General features: G+C 40.9%; 1 protein-coding gene across 2 annotated transcripts in view; it reads right to left on the bottom strand.

Moving 5' to 3' along the window:
- Positions 1-20,146, bottom strand: part of ppp1r1c (protein phosphatase 1, regulatory (inhibitor) subunit 1C) — a 121,858-nt gene that overhangs the window by 7,601 nt on the left and 94,111 nt on the right. Inside the window, exon 6 of one of the 2 annotated variants that reach the window (XM_060827977.1) lies at positions 12,901-13,065. The exons of the other annotated variant lie outside the window; for it this stretch is intronic. Coding sequence (XP_060683960.1) covers positions 12,901-13,065 — 165 coding nt within the window. The remainder of the gene's footprint in view (positions 1-12,900; positions 13,066-20,146) is intronic. 2 annotated transcript variants of the gene reach the window in all.

Here is a 20,146-nt window from a genome sequence, read left to right as displayed (position 1 = left end):
GTTTGTCATTTATATAAATGATTTGGATGGGAAGATAGGAGGCATGGTTAGTAAGTTTGTGGATGACACCTAAATTGGTGATATACTGGGTAGCGAAGCAGGATAACTAAAATTACAAAGAGATCTTGATCAATTGGGTCAATGGGCTGAGGATTGGCAAATGGAGTTAATCTGGATAAATGCGATGTATTGTATTTTGGTAAAACAAACAAGTACAGGGCTTATACAATTAATGGTAGGGCCCTGGATAGTGTTGTAGAATGGGGAGACCTAGAGGTTCAGGTACATAATTCTTTGAAATTTGCATCACAGGTAGACAGGGTGATTAAGCAGGCATTTTGCACACTTGCCTTCATTGTTCAGGCCTTTCACTACAAGAGTTGGAATGCCATAGTTGAGAGTGTGATGCTGGAAAAGCACAGCAGGTCAGGCAGCATCCGAGGAGCGGGGGAATTGACATTTCGGACAAAAGCCCTTCATCAGGAATGAGGTATGTTATGTTGAAGTTGTAGAAGATGTTGGTGAAGGCTTTTCTGGAGTACTGTCCGCAATTCTGGTCGCCTTGTAATCAGAAGGATATTATTAAATTGAGAGGGTTCAGAAAAGAATTGTCAGGATGTTGCCAGGACTGGAGGGTTTGAGGTATAAGGATAAGGTGGGACTTTCTCACTAGTGTGTAGGAGATGGAAGGGTGACCTATTAGAGGTTTATGCAATCATGTAGTACATAGATGAAGTGAATAGCAAAAGTCTAGGGTGGGGGAATTTAAAACCAAAATGCATATTTTAAGGTGAGAGGAGAAAGATTTAAAAAGGACATGTAGGGCAATATTTTTACATGGAGGGCGATTCGCTTGTGGAATGATCTTCCAGAGGAAGTGGTGGATGCAGGCTCAGTTATAACATTTAAAAGACATTTCGATAAGTACATGAATAGGAAAGGCGGGGCATGGGATTAGTTTAGTTTGGGAACATGTTCGGTGTGGACTAGTTGGACCAAAGGGTCTTTTTCCATGCTGTCTGACTATTACTCCACTACAAACACGACTCGTTTAGTCATTTTTAATGTCAGAATCATCACACTCAGAGGCAGTATCCCACCACCAAATCACCTTTTATGTACATGTGGAGAGTCCTTGACATTGGTCCAGCTCCCTCAGAGCCAGCTCTCAGAGAGTGAACAGGATGTCTGACACTCCTGTCTATTTCTGTCAGCCAGGGGTCACTGAGTGGACCAGATTAACAGCTCCAATCAGGAAACCTATCTTACATGAGGTCCACCTGGCTGATCTTGTTACAATCACTACAGTCATTAAACCATACGGAACAAAACTAAAGCAGATGCTAATTTAAAATTGTCAGGAATATGATGTCCAAATAAGAATTTATATTTGAAACAACTTTGGAATCTTTCATAACATTAATGTATTAAATAATGTTTAACAGTAACCATTAAGTAATTCTGTTAAAGCTATCAAATCTTAGGTTTTCTTTAAACGCTTTATCATAAAGGTTTCTACCAGGAGAAAATTAAAACATTCATGTGTTGAAATGCAAAGCAAATTGATAGAACTGCCAAGTACAACAAAGCATGAGCAATAAAATATTAAGTGCATTTTTTGAAATTTATTTTAACATATTTGTGGAGATGGCTTTGTGCTGGATTTTAACTTGGCAATGCATTGGCACAGAATTTAATTTCAGTGACAGGTTTGATTAGAAGTACAAACAAAGGAGTGAGCAGGACGGAGTCCTGATATTCAAAGGCTGCACCTCATTTTAACATCTCCTCTTTCGATGCACTGATTAGTGATGTAGTGACAATGGACAGATATGCTTCCTTACTGGCAAAAAGAGGAAGTACACCAGTGAAAGAAAGAATATGCTGACTATGAAGTTACTGAAAAGAACATGGTACCACTCTCTTGGATTGAATATTGAAAGCAGTTTAATGATCTAAGCAGGAAAGTGGTGGACAATAGCTTATTCACTTCTATCCTGATGTGCATACCACTGCAACTCCACACTCATTTTTTCAAGTCTACTTCAGCATATCACCACTTGCACCATTTTGTCTTGTATGCACACCCATTCATCTCTAAACACTCTTTTCTACTTCCCCATTAGTTTACATTCACCCTCATTCTTAAGCAGTGCCTCATAGTCACCCTCAATGGATGCCAGTATGCCTCAAGGTATGAAGTGATGGCAGATTGTCATAGGTCATCAGCATCATGGTAGGTCAAGTATCCTTCATCAGAATCTTTCGTGCCTCTAAATGAATATCTTCTTGTGGTTGCACACAAGCTGCAAATTAATGCTTTGTAAGTCTTTTTGGTTAATAAATGCTTCTGAACTCATGGTGCCTTAACTGCCACTCATCCATGCGGCTGATGGATACACTGCACCTGTGGGAAGCCATGCATATTCACCAACCTGAACACCTGCTCATTCTGACTGGCATCATTACAGGAAGTGTACGTAAGCACATGTTCTGGCAAAAACACTCGCAGTCACCTGAATTGGCACTGAGGGATTGGCAATAGCGAGATCCTGTTAATGTCTCCAGTAGAGCCTGAGTAGGATCCAACACTAATGACAACACAACCTTTGTTTTACAGAGCCTTTAAAGTATTGAAATGTTCCAAGGTAATCACAGGAGCATTATGAACCAGAATTTGGCACAAAATCACAGAGATAACAGGGCAGATGACTAAAATTTTAACTAAAGGAAAACAAAAGGAACATCTGGAAAGAAGAAAATTAGGTTCAGGGTTGGAGTTCCAGGGCTTAAAGTCCAGGTGACTGATGCTTTGGTCACCATTAATGGAATAATTTTTAATAGGGATACTCAAAAGGCTAGAATTAGATGAGCACAGATGTCTTGGGGCTGGAGGAGATTACAAAGGTCAGGAGAGTACAAGGTCATGTAGGGACTTGATACCAAGGGTGAGAATTTTAAAACTGAGGTGCTGCTGAAGCTAGTTTAAGCCAGAAGAACAGAGTGGTGATGTGTAAATGAGAACATAAATCTTTTTAAAAATGAGGACCAGAGATTTGGATGCCTTATAATGATTGAGCTAGGAGTGCGCTGGAAAAATCAAATCTAATAATAAAGGGCAAAAAAAGTGGATGAGGATTTCAGCATCAGTTGGAAATGAGATAATACATGGTCAGAAGCTCACTTCAGTACTCGTTATGATATCAACATTTGCTCAGCATCAGACAGTTGCTGATTTAGTGGGATGATGTTAGTCATTAGGAAAAGGAGCTTGTAATAGTAATCAAAGTCAATGGCTTCCTCATACTCCTCAATGTTTTGTGGGAAGAAACATCTGTTTATCTAGTACAGAATATTGGGATAGCAGTCTTATAATCAGCAAGAGTAGAGGAGTTGAGAGAGCTGGTGGTAAGATAGATCTAGGTGGCATTTACATACATGTTAAACCAAGTATTGTGTTTTCAGGTACTTATCAAGTGGCAGCATGTTGATGAGAAATAGGACAGCGCCAAAGATCGATCCTGGTGCAAGCCAAAGATTACAAAGTGGGAACGGGAAGCAAAGCCACTGCAGATGATGGTCTTACTGCAATTAGATAAATAAGATCAGAACTAGAACAAGGTAAACTCACCCAGCTGGATAACAATGGTGAAGCAATGCTGGAGGATCGAGTGATAATCACATCAAACGCTGCAGACAAGTTGAAAAAGATAAAGACGAAAACATTGAGGATGGTATTGACTTTGGCAGAGAGTGGTAAAGCATGAAGCCCAGGTTAACTTGACACAGCTTTGTTCCAGAAGGCTGGAAATATCTGTTTCCAGCTGGCAAACACCCTCAGATCTCTGTGGCATTAATGTTTCAACATATTAAGGAATCTTATTCTGTATCTGTCTGCCTTATTCTGTATCTGTCTGCCTCATTTGGCCAGTATGGTTGCCTACAAGCTATACATCTTTGCTCATTTCCTCTCTTGTGCGGAGCTGCAAGTCTCTGATCAGCAGAGCCATTGCTGCTCTTATTTATGCTGTTCATCTTTGTCCTCATCAGGTGCTTAAAATAAACTACCGTGAGTAGAGCTTCATAATGCAAGTCAGATGTACAAACCTCCAAATACAGATGACACCTTGAAAAAGTAACTTCTCAGCACAAGTCTGTGAACAAGTCATCCACAAAAGGAAGGAGGAAAGCAGTGATGTGGAGGCAGTATTTATGAATAAAATTCCCTGTTATTGTTTAGGCCCTCAATTGCTTTCATGCTCATCATGAATTTAAAGAGGAGCTTCTGGAAGCTAGATATACAATAATCATATAATGTCTGTTGGAATACTGAAATTGACAACTTACTTCTCTGGAAGGGATTGTACATACACACACAGCTTAACGTGTAGGTAATAAATGCAGAAGTTGGTGGATTGCAGCAGGCTTCTTGAAGGGGCTCACATGTTTCCATGACTAAACAATCCACCCACATTCAAAATCATGTTCCTTGTCATATTATACATCTCCACTTTGACCAACACGTTTCACACAATGCCAAAACTGGTATGGAAAAAAGAATTGACCAAACTTGTCTTTTCAATAACGGTACAGAGAGTGAAATCAAGTTTGGTGCATATACACATGGGATTATGGTAATATCTAAAATGCCATAAATTAATGTCAATACAAAAGTCTTCATTTTTATCATGATGAAGGTAACTGACATTCCACGGATAGATTTTCAGAACCAGAAAAGTTGTCCATTTAGGAATCATGACTTAGAACACTTAAAATCCCAGCTACAATCTTTTATGAACCAATCTAGCTGCATTTGGAGTACTGGGCCTATATGTTACTTATCCAGTGGTCCTTAAATCAATAGCTGCAGGTCACTGCCCAGAAATTTCCTTTTAAAGAGTTTTCCCTGAACACAGGTACTCCCTCTCAGCTTCATGTTCAAATCATGGGATGCTCTCAGTGAACACTAGACTTATCCCAACCACCCGCCTGCCTTCCTCAATTCTATCTCAGTTTCTCACTCAGGCTAAATGAATGGTTAAAGCACAGATCCTTTAATGGCCCTATATAAACACCTAGTATTATTTTGTTTTTAAACACATTTCTTTTGTTAGGATGGCTTCTTAACAACTTTTGAGTGTCTCAATAAGTTTGTGCACTTGCTTAGCACTTTCCCACCTTTTCTCAACATGCAAGTGTCTTGAACTCTTGCAAAATGATGCCTTATCTCTACCAAATGTGTCTGGGACTCAGCCGCTAAGGTATGTCTTACCTCCCTAAATGGGGAGAAACATAAAACATTCCTCCATTCATTACATCACATTCCACCTCCCCCCCCCCCCCCCACCAATCATGTGCCTCACATCCTTACAATTCCTCAATCCTACCCCTTAGCAACCCATACAACCTCAGTCCTCCACCATCCCCCAAGGCCCTCATACTCCTGGATCTACTTTATGTATAATTCCACACACCACCTTTCTCCTTTCACCTACCAGACAAATGTATTGAGCGTTAATGCACATTGGAGAAAAATATAGTTTTGTTACTCAATGTTAAGTACTACACTCCATTGAGAAAACGATTCTCATTCATAAGTGTGCATTTTGATACTTGCTGACATGGACTTGACATGCCAATATTATTGATACTGTTAACACTATTGGCAAGTTGGGCAATTCCAAGGATTTATGCACCTTTTACATAAAAACCTCTCCAATTAACATGCCCTAAGCCCACCACACAAAGTATGTTTAACACAACCCCCCCAGAGGAAATCCAGTATCTGACCCTCGAAAGGATTCCAATCCCTACCCTAATTGCTGCAATCAAATCCACAGGATACCATGGCTATCCAAAAGAAATGCACAGAGAATAGACTTGCAATTATCTGGTCTCATCTCCATACCATGCATTCTAGACTCCAGGGACTCCAAAATCAGACTTCTTCATGGCCAAAAGCAAATTACTGCAGATGCTGGAATCTGAAACCAGAAGAGAAAATGCTGGAAAATCTCAGCAGGTTTGGCAGCATCTGTAAGGAGAGAAAAGAGCTGATATTTCAAGTTTAACTGACCCTTCGTCAAAGCTTTGACAAAAGGTCAGTTAGACTCGGAACATCAGCTCTTTTCTCTCCTTACAGATGCTGCCAGACCTGCTGAGATTTTCCAGCATTTTCTCTTTTGGTTTCTTCATGGCCAGTTGGTCATTAAAGTAGGCGGGTGCCTTGGGGTACCAGACATGCACATGTCATGGTCCGCCCACATGAAAATGAGAAATGCCAAATTGAGGGCGGGAATTAAGATTTCCAACTTTGTCTGGCATTTTTATCACAGCAGAGCATCTGGCCATCATGGTGAAAATTGAGGGTTCTGTAATTACTAAAAGTGATGTTTGGGGAAAAGCAATTGTGAAATGCACACTCTGATAAATATTTTCACTAAATTTGCATGAAAATTTTATGATTACTTAAATGTGACAAATTAAAAACAAAAACTGTGAAAAATGTAATTGACACTGTCCAGTTATACTGGCACAACAGGGCTACGTGAGAATCTGATAAAATAAGTGGAGAGTGTACACTCTTAGAAGTCAACATGCATTGCATGCAGGTAGTGAATAAAGAATCTTATACCTAAATCTGCTCATAGTTCCTTTTTATATGCAATCAGCCAGAATATGTGTTTGTTTTCAGCATTTATGAGCTGCTTTGAGCATAGCCAGCATTGGAAAAATGCACTGCTGGATTCTGTACTCCCTACCCCCTTTCCACCTCCTTCAGACAAATCTGAAGGTGAGTGCATGTAAACTTCAGCAGGGACTGTGCCCATTGCATTCCTGTCCATCCCGCGCAAACACTGCATTTAAACAGAGAAAAGAGCATGTGGAGACTTTGGGTGACCTGTCTGCTATTTAAGGGATGACGATGGGTCAAATTGCCTCTTTATGTACTGTAACAAATCTGTGATTCTGTGACTTGGTTCTGTATCCACAGGAGTAGTTAATTGGAGCTTAAAGCCACTGGAGAGAACCTCCAAGGACTGGTTGGTAGTGCTAAAAGAATGTAACGACGTCACACAGATGGTCAAAATTGGTAAATATATATTTTAAATATTATATCCTTACACATCGTATTATTAGCCTAAAGCACTGCCCAATTCACCACCATCCATTCACTCATCTACCAGCAATCCCTATAATGACTCATATTTAACATCTGTGCATCCACCTTATCCTCACACTAAAATCTGCTAAAAGATTAAGACTCTCAATTCAATGTTTGTTCACACTGCCAGCTGTTCGAAACACGGGCACACTCCACAAACAGATCGTACCATCACTCAGTGACACAATCTCCTCGCTCATGTAGGTTAATTTGCACATGACCACAGGCACTGGACTGAAACTGTATGAAATAGATATTCTGCATGTCCTAACTTCAATGGAGGAGACGGCACCTTACATCATGGAAGAATCAGTCAGTGCAAGTCAGGTATATTGGCCATGCTAAATTGCCCACAGTTTTCAGGAATGTATACGTTAGATGCATTAGCCATGGGAAATGCAGGGTTACAGGGATAAGGTAGGGGGGTGGGTCTGGGTGGGATGCTCCTTGGAGGGTCAGTCTGGACTTGTTGGGCTGACCATGGTTTCCACACGGTAGGGATTCTATGAAACCATGACTGAGGTTACAGGAACCAGAGGTTGCTGCTTGGCCTGGCAATGGTGCAGGAGCAAGATTAGAGTGGTGCTGGAAAAGCACAACAGGTCAGGCAGCTTCTGAGGAGCAGAAAAATCAACGTTTCGGGCAAAAGCCCTTCATCAGGAATCCCGAAACATTGATTTTCCTGCTCCTCGGATGCTGCCTGATCTGCTGTGCTTTTCCAGCACCACTCTAATCTTGACTCTGATCTCCAGCATCTGCAGTCCTCACTTTCGCCTAATGGTGCAGGAGCTTCAAGTGCAAGAAAAAGAAAAAATTGATGATTAAAAACTGCCATTTGATCTGACACTTACAGCAAACAGCCTGGTTAAAACCACTGTACATACTAAAGAAGATAATGCAGAGCCTGGATCTGCATCTCGGGAGTCTCTGGGCATAAATGCCACAGGGGGATAAAAGGTAAACCAGATACCGGGACATCAGAGGCTTATGCTCGAAACGTCGAATTCTCTATTCCTGAGATGCTGCCTGGCCTGCTGTGCTTTGACCAGCAACACATTTTCATCAGAGGCTAAAGTCATGCACAAATTTTATTGCACATGGCAGATTTCATGGGAAAGGATTCAAAAACATTCAGATTGGTTGGCACAATAAACTAAAATGGAAAAGGACTGTGTTAAAGCAATGATTGTGAAAGGAGCTGCTTCACTTTTGATTAGATTAGATTTCCTACAGTGTGTAAACAGGCCACTCGGCCCAACAAATCCACACCAACCCTCCAAAGAGTAACCGACCCAGACCCATTTCCTTCTGACTAATGCACCTAACACTATGGGCAATTTAACATGGCCAATTCACCTGACCTACACATCTATGGACCGTGGGAGAAAATCCAACAGACAGTCACCCCAGGCTGGAATCAAAGCCAAGTCCCTAGTGCTGTGAGGCAGCATGCTAACCACTGAGCCACCATGCTGCGCCAAATTTTAAAACCAAATTCTTGGAACTCGTATAAGAAAACAAAGAACTGTAGATGTTGGAAATCTGAAAATAAAATCAAAAGCAGTTCTGAAGAAGGGTCACTGGGCTCAAAATGTTAACTCTGTTTTCCCTCCACAGATACTAGCCAGATGTGCTAAGTTTTCTAGTAACTTCTGTTTTTGTCCCTAGTATTTATTGTGAGTTGTGTTTACAGTATACTGTTGCTCTGTTGGAGCTTTAAGCTCCAATTAACTACTCCTGTGGATACAGAACCAATTCACAGAATCACAGATTTGTTACAGTACAGAAAGAGGCAATTTGACCCATCGTCATCCCTTAAATAGCAGTGGGAGAAGCGGTCCTGGCACTGGGTGGGGTGTGTGTAGAGCTAGCTTTGCCCGGCTACAGTTTGCTGATTGCTCAAACCAATCATGAGTTGTGGTTGCCAGAAGTCCTCAGTTTGATGATGAGAGAGGCCCTGCCACCAAGGATATATTTCCTCCCCTATCAGCGTTCCGGAAAGACCACTCCCTCCACGTCAGGTCCACACCCCCCACCAACCCAACCTCCACTCCTGGCACCTTCCCTTGCAACCGCAAGAAATGTAAAACTTGCGCCCACACCTCCCCCCTCACTTCCCTCCAAGGCCCCAAGGGGATCCTTCTATATCCGTCACAAATTCACCTGCACCTCCACATACATCATTTACTGCATCCGCTGCACCCAATGTGGCCTCCGCTACATTGGGGAGACAGGCCGCCTACTTGCGGAATGTTTCAGAGAACACCTCTGGGACACCCGCACCATCCAATCCAACCACCCCGTGGCTAAACACTTTAATTCCCCCTCCCACTCTGCCAAGGACATGTAGGTCCTTGGCCTCCTCCATCGCCAGACCATGGCAACCCGACGCCTGGAGGAAGAGTGCCTCATCTTCCGCCTAGGAACCCAAGCACAAGGGATGAATGCAGATTTCTCCAGCTTCCTCATTTCCCCTCCCCCCACCTTATCTCAGTCCCAACCCTCGGACTCAGCACCGCCTTCTTCACCTGCAATCTTCTTCCCGACCTTCCCCCCCACCTCCCCCCAGCCTATCACCCTCACCTTAACCTCCTTCCACCTATCGTATTCCCTACGCCCATCTCCCAAGTCCTTCCTCCCTACCTTTTATCTTTGCTTGCTTGGCACACCTTCCTCATTCCTGAAGGAGGGCTTAAGTCCGAAACGTCGATTCTCCTGCTCCTTGGATGCTGCCTGACCTGCTGCGCTTTTCCAGCAACACATTTTTCAGCTCTGATCTCCAGCATCTGCAATCCTCACTTCCTCCGGACTGCAGAAAAGACAAAGTCTCTCTCTCTCTCTCTCTCTCTCTGCAGTGAAGTAACAGAAACCTGGAAGACAGCTAGATATTTGTTCCTTTCAGTTGATGTAAGCTGTTGCCTTTAATAGGTGACTGAAAGACTTTAACTTTAGTGTCCCTAATAATTTGTTTCTTTTGCAAAGGAATTGTAAGAATGGAAATAATGAAATCAAAGAATAAAAAGTCTTAGAAAGCAAAGTAGAAACTCACTGAAACCTGTGGACTGGATGCTTTGGAACTGCTTTTCCCCAGCATACGGTGCTCCACTCATAACAACCATGTTTGTTTTTCTGTGCCTATTTATATCTGTCTGAGTTTAATAAGGAGTTAGAATATCCATTTGATGTTAATAGTTTATATTACTGTTTGCCGGTGGTTAGGTTTGATTTACTTGTAATAAATAGTAATTTCCTGGTAAGTTCAGAAAGCTGGTCAGTGTTTTCTGTTAAACTGAATCCATCAGACATGTAAACTTGGGTCTTTGAGTACTTTGACTATATTCTTTATTTTTGTGATGACACCAGGATTGGTAAGATTCGAATATCAGTGAACTCTCTGAAAAGGGTCATGACTTTTGTTAAGTGCTATTTCATTGTTTGGCCTGCACATGTATTGATAACCCATTGCTGGGTTTTCCAGAGTCAGTGATGCTCCCACATATCCTCCAAGGCCATCTGTAGTCTCCCACCACTGAAAGTTCGCATTCTTCTACCAGCCTTACTGCTGCCACTGGGTTAACACTGCAAAACCAGGCAAAGACATAAAACACAGACACTAAGGGAATGCACAAGAGAGAGTTATTGGCTTTTGTATGGACCAGTGAATGTTTTGATTAATAAAACATTGTTTAGAATGGCTTACAATGTTTGCGACTGATTGTGGTTCAGCATTCTGACCAGTCTGATTGTCAGTAGCAGAGAGGAAGCCAGGTGTGGGATTGTTGTGGAATAGGAAATTGGAGTTGTGCCCATTGGTACTATAGCAAAATGAGCAAGTCATGGACAGCCAAGCTGGAAAGAGAATGTAAAACAAAAACAGAAATGTCCAGTACAATGTAAATTACAGCAAGTCTGACAGCACCTGCCTGGAGAGACCAGAGTTAATGTTTCAGGTCCAGTGATCCTTCTTCAGAACTGATGACTCCACATATGTTGCCAGACCTGCTGAGATTTTCCAGCAATTTCTGTTTTCTTTTCAGATTTCCAGCCTCTTGTAGTTCTTTCAGTTTTTGAAAAGACAATGTATTGGCTTTATCCTCCTTTCCCCACCTCCTTAGCTATTCATCATCTACCTGGTGGTAACAGTTTGGATTATAGATTGTCAATTGTGCAGGATATAGAATATAAAAACTAAACGTGGCAAATGCTCCTGCAAGTATTATAGGAATCCTCTGGACCTGTCCAGGCAGTGGAAGTGTTTCATGAGAGCACCAGAAGTCTGTTTGAAGAAGTTTTGATGTGCACAGGAATGATACAGAAAGTGATCAGTGGATAGTCCTTGGTAACAGAGCTTCTTTCCAGCATGAATACTAATGGAACAATGAATTTACACAATTAACAGTATCACTAACGCCACCAACTATCTGAGCATTCAGCTGCTGGATGTGCTGAGCATGGTCACACACTAACTATTGTATAGACAATGGAGCCTCTGCCGTTCCAATAGATCTCAACAATAAATGTGAAAATCCAAGTGTGTGTAGTCAATAATCTCCTACATCATGAGGAAGCCTGCTATCTTGGCAACACCCAGTGTTCACTCTGCCTTTTGGGCCAGTTAGCTCAGTTTGCTGGAATGCTAGTTTGCAATGCAGAGTGAGCCAACAGCATGGGTTCAATTCCTGCACCAACTGAGTTTACTGTGAAGGACTTTCCTTCTTAATCTCTTTCCTCGCCTGAGGTGTGGTGACCCTTGGGTCAAACCACCACCAGTCACCTGTCTCTAATGAGGAGCAGCCCCTACTGTCAAGTAAAAATATGGCAACTTTGTTTATTGCAGCTTCTTCTCTTTGTCCAGAGAAGACATTTCTAAAGCCATCTCATAGCAAAAAGAACCTCCTTAAATGGACAAGTTGGGGTAAGTGAGAGATGCTGCCTTCTCCAGCATCCAGTAATGGGTCAAAAATGATAGCTGGTGTTAAGTTAGTACTAAACGCCAATTGAATTCATTGTCTGCCCACTTCCACTTGTGCACTTAATGCCCACTCTAATGCCATCACCATTATGGTATCCACCATGGACAATGTTGGAAGTGCATTGTGTAGGCAACATTTTGCAACCAAAATGAAATCCTAATGGAAGAACAGGGAATCTCTATTCAATTTTTTTCTACCTTTGACTAAGATTGAGAATATGTTGAGAGCTCCTCTTGCTCCACAGCTGTAAACTTTGCTGGAAGTCTATAAAACTTAAGAGGTTTCTACTGCACTTCTGGCAAAATTATAACAAGCAGACTGGAACCACTGTGAAGAAATTCCACTTAATGTTTGATGGTAGATCTAAGTTTTAATTTCTTACCTTCGGCATGAGTAAATTTATCTGCTTAAATGGAAGCTTATTTCTACTTCAATTGTATTATTTAACGTTAATTACTTCAATTGTTTTCATTTTGCTAAAGTCAGTGTTGAAAGCAAATTTCTTTCAAAATAAATCAAAACTGAATTTTATATTAAGTTTATCTCACTGACAACTTATTTAATTTGAAAATGTTATACTTGAGTGTTCATAAACTAGTAGCAATGTTAAATTAGCAAAACAATATAATTTCTAGCAGTGCTTACAGTATACTTTGTGAAGTAAAAGTGGATGATTGTGTTCCTTCTGTTATAAAGAAGCCAGGTTCATAAAATAAAATGGCAGGATTCATAATCTTTCTTATCATGTAACAGAAAGTCTACCTGTCATGAGTGGTGGCTGGTGCTGAAAGGGAGTGTCTTTCCGCCGTGGTTTCAAAGTTTGCTCATCTGTGTCTGTTTCTGTCTGTTGCTGCTGTGAACTCCTTGAGAACGAATGAGGCACCTCATCATTACATTTAAGGGGAACTACCTGTTCTGCTCCTGTAACTGTGATAGAAATAACTGTTCAAAGCCATGTGATGGAGCAGTCACTACAATAAACAACACATTTTCTCAATACTGAATTACAAATAATATTGTATGTCTGCTTCAGTAAGTTCTGACTGGTGCAGGAAAAGCAGTTTTCCTTTAGGCAGACCAGTGATTGCTCTCCAAACAAAGGTTCATAACCCAATTCGCCATCAAGATACGCTACCGGCAGAAAAAAAATCATTGCCTATCCCCTTCAGAGGGTTCAGTTCTTTCCTTACTTATTAAGATTGTTGCAATGTGTTCAGTCCAGTTACTCCAAGAGTTTCTGCATAAGGCTCAGGTGATTCAACTCTCCACATTGAAAGGAGAAAATTTCTTCCTGATCTGTTAGAATATGATCAATAACCAAAATAATAATGTGACTTTCTTTTTATTCTTGAGCTTCCTGACCCATTTCCCTCCTCATTACTATTTCTCAGTCCACCAAGTGAACTTTAGAAATTGTCAGGGTGCTGTGTCCTACAGAGACATGCCCACTTAGGTCTGAGATAATGCAGCCTTTTGTGAAGAGAATTTTTTTGAAGCCTTTTTCATCATTGTTCAGATAAGTGAACAAAAAAAAATCTCTTAGCAACTGCATTCAATAAGCAATGTCCATTTGCACAAAAGAACTGCAATCAGCTGATGAATGTGGGAGGACCCACCCACTCATGCCAGACATTCCTTCGGGATTTTCAAGTGGTGGTTGATCATTGCACAGGGCTGTAGCATTGCCGAGGTTATAACTCCTGCCTGTAATGTACCAGGACCTTAAAAGGACCTCATGAAGTTGGGCCACTGACAGTGTATGACAACAATACTCAAGTGGCTTTTCTGCATAACACATATAATACTCCCAGCTTCCTTTGTGATTTTAAAACTATGAGGTTTGTAAGATTGTTATGTCTTGTGACTTTTTCTTTATTTTAGAGTCATGAGCTCTGTTCTAAAATCAGCCTGATAATCAGCCTGGATGTACAGGTTTGTCAGATATTAAAGGGCCCAGAATGTTTTATTGGGAAGAGGATACAAAGTGTTATACTTGCACATAATGGAAGCACGCTGTGTGTTAATAATAATGGAGTCTCCAAAGTTTCAGAATGGTTTTGAGAATGTCAGGTTATAAGCAGGTTTGCAATAACTGTCAATTTACTTTCATGATACCTAAAAGGCATCTGGATGGGTAGATGAATAAAAAAGGTTTAGAGCGATATTGGCCAAATGCCAGCAAATAAGACTAGATTACTTTAGGATATCTGGATGGCATGGATGAGTTGGTTGGAAGGGTCTGTTTCCATGCTGTACAACTCTGATAAAAGTGTGCTGAGGTTTTGAGGATAGATTATTAGAATTACAGCCTGGAAACAAAGCCCATATTAATTCACATATTCATGGAGGTGGGCCTTGAGGCAGCCTTAGTTCAAACATTGTCAAAAGAGCTGAACCTCAGAGGTGAGGTGAGAGTAACTGCACTCGATATCAAGGCTGCATTTGTTGTGGCATCAAGGAGCCTGAACAAAAGATGAGTCAATGGGAAAGAGAAGGAAAACTCTCCATTGGTTATAATCATACCTGGCACAAATAAAGATAGTTGCAGTTACTGGAGGTCATTAACTCAGTCCCAGGACATCACTGCAGTAGTGCCTTAGGTTATGTTCTAGGGCCAACCATCTTCATCTGCTTCAAAGACATGCTCTCCATTACAAAGTCATCTTGAAAAATGTTTATATTGCAGAGGAGGTGGTGCTGAATATCTTGAAATGCATAAAGGTGAATAAATCCCCAGGACGTGATAGGGTGTACCCTAGAACTCTGTGGAAAGCTAGGGAAGTGATTGCTGAGTCCTTTGCTGAGATATTTGGATCATTGATAGTCACAGGCGAGGTGCCAGAAGACTGGAGGTTGGCTAACTTGATGCCACTATTTAATAAAAGGTGGTAAGGAAAAGTCAGGGAACTACAGACTGGTGAGCCTGATGTCAGTGGTGGGCAAGTTGTTGGAGGGAATCCTGAGGGGCAGGATGTACATGTATTTGGAAAGGCAAGGACTGATTAGGGATGGTCAACATGGCTTTATGCACGGGAAATCATGTCTCACTAACTTCGTTGAGTTTTTCTTTGAAGGCTTAAAGATGATTATGAGGGCAGAGCAGTAGATGTGATCTATATGGACTTCAGTAAGGCGTTCGACAAGGTTCTTCATGGTAGACTTGTTAGCAAGGTTAGATCTCATGGAATACAGAGAGAACTAACCATATGGATACAGAACTGGCTTGAAGGCAAAAGATAGAGGGTGGTGGTGGAGGGATGCTTTTCAGACTAGAGGCCTGTGACCATTGGTGTGCCACAAGACCACTGCTTTTAATCATTTATATAAATGATTTGCATGCAAACATAGGAGGTATCGTTAGTAAGTTTGCAGGTGACACCAAAATTGGAGGCATAGTGGACAGTGAAGAAAGTTACCTCAGACTACAATGGCACCTTGATCGGATGGGCGAATGGGCCAAGGAGTGGCAGATGGAGCGTAATTTAGATAAATGTGATGTGCTGCATTTTGGAAAGGCAAATCAGAGCAGGATTTATTGACTTAATGATAGGTCCTAGGAAGTGTTTCTGAACAAAGAGACTTTGGAGTGCAGCTTCATAGTTCCTTGAATGTGGAGTCACAGGTAGATTGGATAGTGAAGAAGGCGTTCAGTATACTTTCCTTTATTAGTCCATGCATTGAGTGGTCATGTTGCAGCTGCACAGGACATTGATTCTTTTAGAATACTGTGTGCAGTTCTGGTCTCCCTCCTTTGGAAGGATGTAGTGAAATTTGAAAGGGTTCGGAATATTTATAAGTATGTTGCCAGGGTTGGAGAGTTTCAGGTATAGGAAGAGGCTGAATAGGCTGGGGCTGTTTTCCCTGGAGCATCGGATGCTGAGGGGTAACCTTATGGAGGTTTATGAAATCATGAGGGGCATGGATAGACAAGGTAAATAGACAAGGTCTTTTCCATGTGTTGGGGGGAGTCCAGAAATAGAGGGTATAGGTTTATGGTGAGATGGGAAAGATTTAAAACAGATCTAAGGGGCAATTGTTTCATGCAAAGGGTGGTGCAGGCATGGAGTGAGCTGCCAGAGGAAATGGTGGAGGCTGGTACAATGACAATTTAAAAGGCATCTGGATGGGTACATGAATAGGAAGGGTTAAGAGGGATATGGGCCAAGTGCTGGCAAATGGGGCTATGTCAATTTAGAATATCTTGTTGGCAAGTTGGATTGAAGGGTCTATTTCCATGCTGTACATCCCTATGACTCAAAGTGGGAATGATCACTTGATTGTCCAATGTTCAGCACGATTGTGATTTCTCAGGCACTGAAGCAACTCATATGAATTTGGAACAAGACCTGGACAATATCCAGGATGGGCTGATATTGACACCACACATGACCATCTCAAATCAGAAAGAATCTCATAATAGGCCTTCGATGTTCAATGGTGTTACTATTACTAAATCCTCCACAATCACAATCTGGTGGTTCCTATTGCCTCAAAACTGAACTGAACTGGCCAAGTAAATACAGCTGTCACTAGAACAGATCAGAATCTGGAAATTTTATGGTAAGTGCCTCACTTCCTGCATTCCTAAAGCCTGTCCACTATCTATGTGGCACAATTGATGAGCGTGATAGAATGTTTGCTGGAACCACTTGCTGGGATGAATGCAGTTCCAATCACAGTAAAGAGACAGGACTCCATTCAGGACAAATTACCTGTTAGATGGGCATCTCATTCTCCATCTTCTATAGACAATTTCTACACCACCAACATACAGTGGCAGCAGTGTGTACCAACTATAAGATGCACTACAGCAATTCACAAAGATTCATGTGTCAGGACTTTCCAAACTGACAACCTCAATCATCTATAAGTACAGGGGCAGCAAATATATGGAAACATCATCAGGTCATACGCTATCCTGACTTGCAAAACAAATATATTGTATTCCTTCATTCTCACTCATCAACATCCTAGAACTCATTTCTTTACAGCACTGTGTATCAACACTCCAAGGAGTTCCAAAAGATATCCCAACACCATCATCTCAAGGGCAATTAGGCTTGTGCAATAAATGCTGGCTTATCTAGAGATACCTCAAGACCATGAACAAATGAGGAAAAAATATGAGCTTCAAAGATATTCCAAAGTTTTCTGATTCGGTCAGTCTGCCAGGATCTGGGAGAGAGTGAGCCGTTAGAGGCCAAAAGTCTCTAAGATTCACTGCATGGGAATGCAGTTGGGTTTCACACTTGTACTGAAAAGATCAAAATCATGTGGTTTGAAACAAGTCTAGAAGACCTGATTAGCTAGACTAGAGGGAAAGTTGCAGAAAAAAAAAAATCTCTCATTGTGAAATACAGCTTTGGGTTTAACAATTACCTGGCTGGAAGGAAAGTTAGTAAATCCATGGGGTGGGATTACTTAAGAGCACCAGGTTGGTGAGACTATGAGACTGCACATGATGTCACATTTGTGTGGATAGTCATTAACTTTATCAGGAGGGTACCTTGAAGGTTATTAGCGTTTTAAAGTTAAATTCATCTTTTAGTGAAATATTATCTGTCTGTTAAAGCATGCCTAATTTTATACAGCAAAAACATGCTTCCCTCCTTGGGAGTTGGAATCTGTTTGGACTGGAAAAGTTCTGTTCTGTTGGTTAAAGAATACATTACCTACAAATACAATATAGAGCAAATAGATGTTTCAGTCTAACGGTTCAATAAAAGTTTCATAATTTGATTTGTACTGTTATGATCATGATGTGAAAATCACATATGGTATTTGGATAAGGTACAGTAGGATACATTCTTTAGGCAGTCAATTAACCTGTGATGCAAGATCAGGTATCACATGTAACAGCTGTAAGGCATAGTCTTCATTGAAGTCTCTTAAATCTTTATTAACATTTAATTCCTGAGGTTGAGGCTGTTCTTTCAGCCAAAAGATGACACTCTTCAACCATCATCCTCTTCAACTATCAACTGTAAGTTTGAATTTTACAAACAAAATCAGTCTCCACGGAGATTGTAACAACCAGAACAAAATCATTTAAATGTTTCTTCAAAGCTTGTATCCATTTTGCCTGCGGCTGAAAAACCTCAATTTGATAATCTTCTGTGATTAACCCTGTACTTTGCAAAAGCTTCCATTTGGGAGATATCCAAACTGAAACCAGAGAGAATTCTAGAAAAAAAGTGTCATTGGAATTCCTGACGATTTGATCAATAACTAAGAAGTTAGATTGTAACTGTGATGAAAGTTCAGAAATATAGCTGACTGATGCATGTTGTGTTTTAATCTGTTTTACAATAGCAGGATATAGTAATAGAACACAGAATCGAAACATGGATATTCAAACATTTCATAGAATCATAGAATTGCTACAATGTGGAAGCAGGCCACTTGGCCCGTTAAATCCACACTAACTCTCCGAAGAGCATCCCACCCACATCCCTACCTTATACCTGTAACCCTGCATTCCCATGGCCAATCCACCCAGCCTGCACATTCCTGGACCCTACGGATAATTTAGTATGGGTAATCCAGCTAACCTGCATATCTTTAAACTGTGGGAGAAAACCCGAGCACCTGATGGAAACTTATGCACTCACGGGGAGAAGCTCCACACAGTCACCCAAGGTCCTTGGCATGTTGTTATTTGATTATTTGATTGAAAAAGAACCGGAAGGCAATGACATCATGACTGCTGGGGCCAGAATGAGAGGATTTGTTGATGCGCACATTATTTGTGTAAACCATATGGGAACAACTCAGATGGTATTCAGCTGTTGGTGAAAGTGATGTGAGGGGCAAATCCATTGGGTGGGAAAAGTTCTTACCTCTAAGTTGGTGAGACTGCACTTGATGTCACATTTATGTGAGCGGTCATGAACTTTATCAGAAGGGTATCTGGAGGGTTATTAGCTATTTAAGGTTAATTTCATGTATTAAGTTAAATACTATTTGTCTGTTGATGCACGTTTAATATTATATTGAAAAAGTTTTAAAAAGTGGACTCTTGCCCATTGATTCCTTTCATTAGACTTATTTGGACATTTCTTTCCTTTCAGGGTATTGATATCTGTAGGAATGATAACACTTTGGCAAATAAATTTCTCTAAAGTTAAATGCTGCTTTTGTTTAACTCTGAGAAACAAACCTCCCAGTGGTATTATTGTTTTATCCTTCATGGCTAAGGAACCATTATTGTGATATTCCAGTTTGAATGGAGTCATAGCGTCATAAAGTATAGAAAGAGGCTTTTCAGCCCAACTTGTCCATGCTGAACCAATGAGCACCAAACTGCACTTATCCCATTTATCTGCACTTGGTCCATAGCCTAGAATGCCCTGGAATTTTAAGTGCTCATATTGTTGTCAATCTATTTGCCTCAGATTGTAATGGGTTGATTGCTGAATGGTGTTTCATTTACATGTCATACAGTTGTAATATTTCTAAGATATATTTATGCTTTGTCTCGTGGGTTTCCCCCTTTCAAATACAGCTCATGGTTAGATTGGACCATTCCTTCTGGTAGCCTTTCACCATCTTGTGTCAAACTGTAACTATTTTTTCTCAATATTTTGTCCAATTTGGCATTCTTTTTCCTGGTGGCACCTTTATTTTGTGGATGATGCCTTGCCTGACACCAACCAAATTAGCACAATTAGATTCTTTCCTGTAAGCGCTGAGCATGTATTACTTACAACAATACAAAAATTAAATGCCAAACAATAACACTTTGCATTGAAATGTAGCATTTAAATTTATTTTGTCATTACTAGGTCCTTACTTATTTCCAATGCCCCACACTAATCAATCTTTCACAGTGTTGCTTGAGGGAAATCATCACAAAAAACACTATTTCAGGATTAGCAGAGTTAGTGGGTAGGGGACAAATTACACCAAAGTGGAGGTGGGTAGCAGGAACAGGACAAAGGTTGGGAAAGCAAAGATGGAAGAGGAAGGACTGGGATGCAAAGGCCAGGAGAGAAAAGACAAGAGAAGA

This window comes from Hemiscyllium ocellatum, chromosome 7 (assembly GCF_020745735.1).
Source record: "Hemiscyllium ocellatum isolate sHemOce1 chromosome 7, sHemOce1.pat.X.cur, whole genome shotgun sequence".
NCBI classification, from domain to species: domain Eukaryota; kingdom Metazoa; phylum Chordata; class Chondrichthyes; order Orectolobiformes; family Hemiscylliidae; genus Hemiscyllium; species Hemiscyllium ocellatum.
This window is presented reverse-complemented; position numbering and strand designations above follow the sequence as displayed.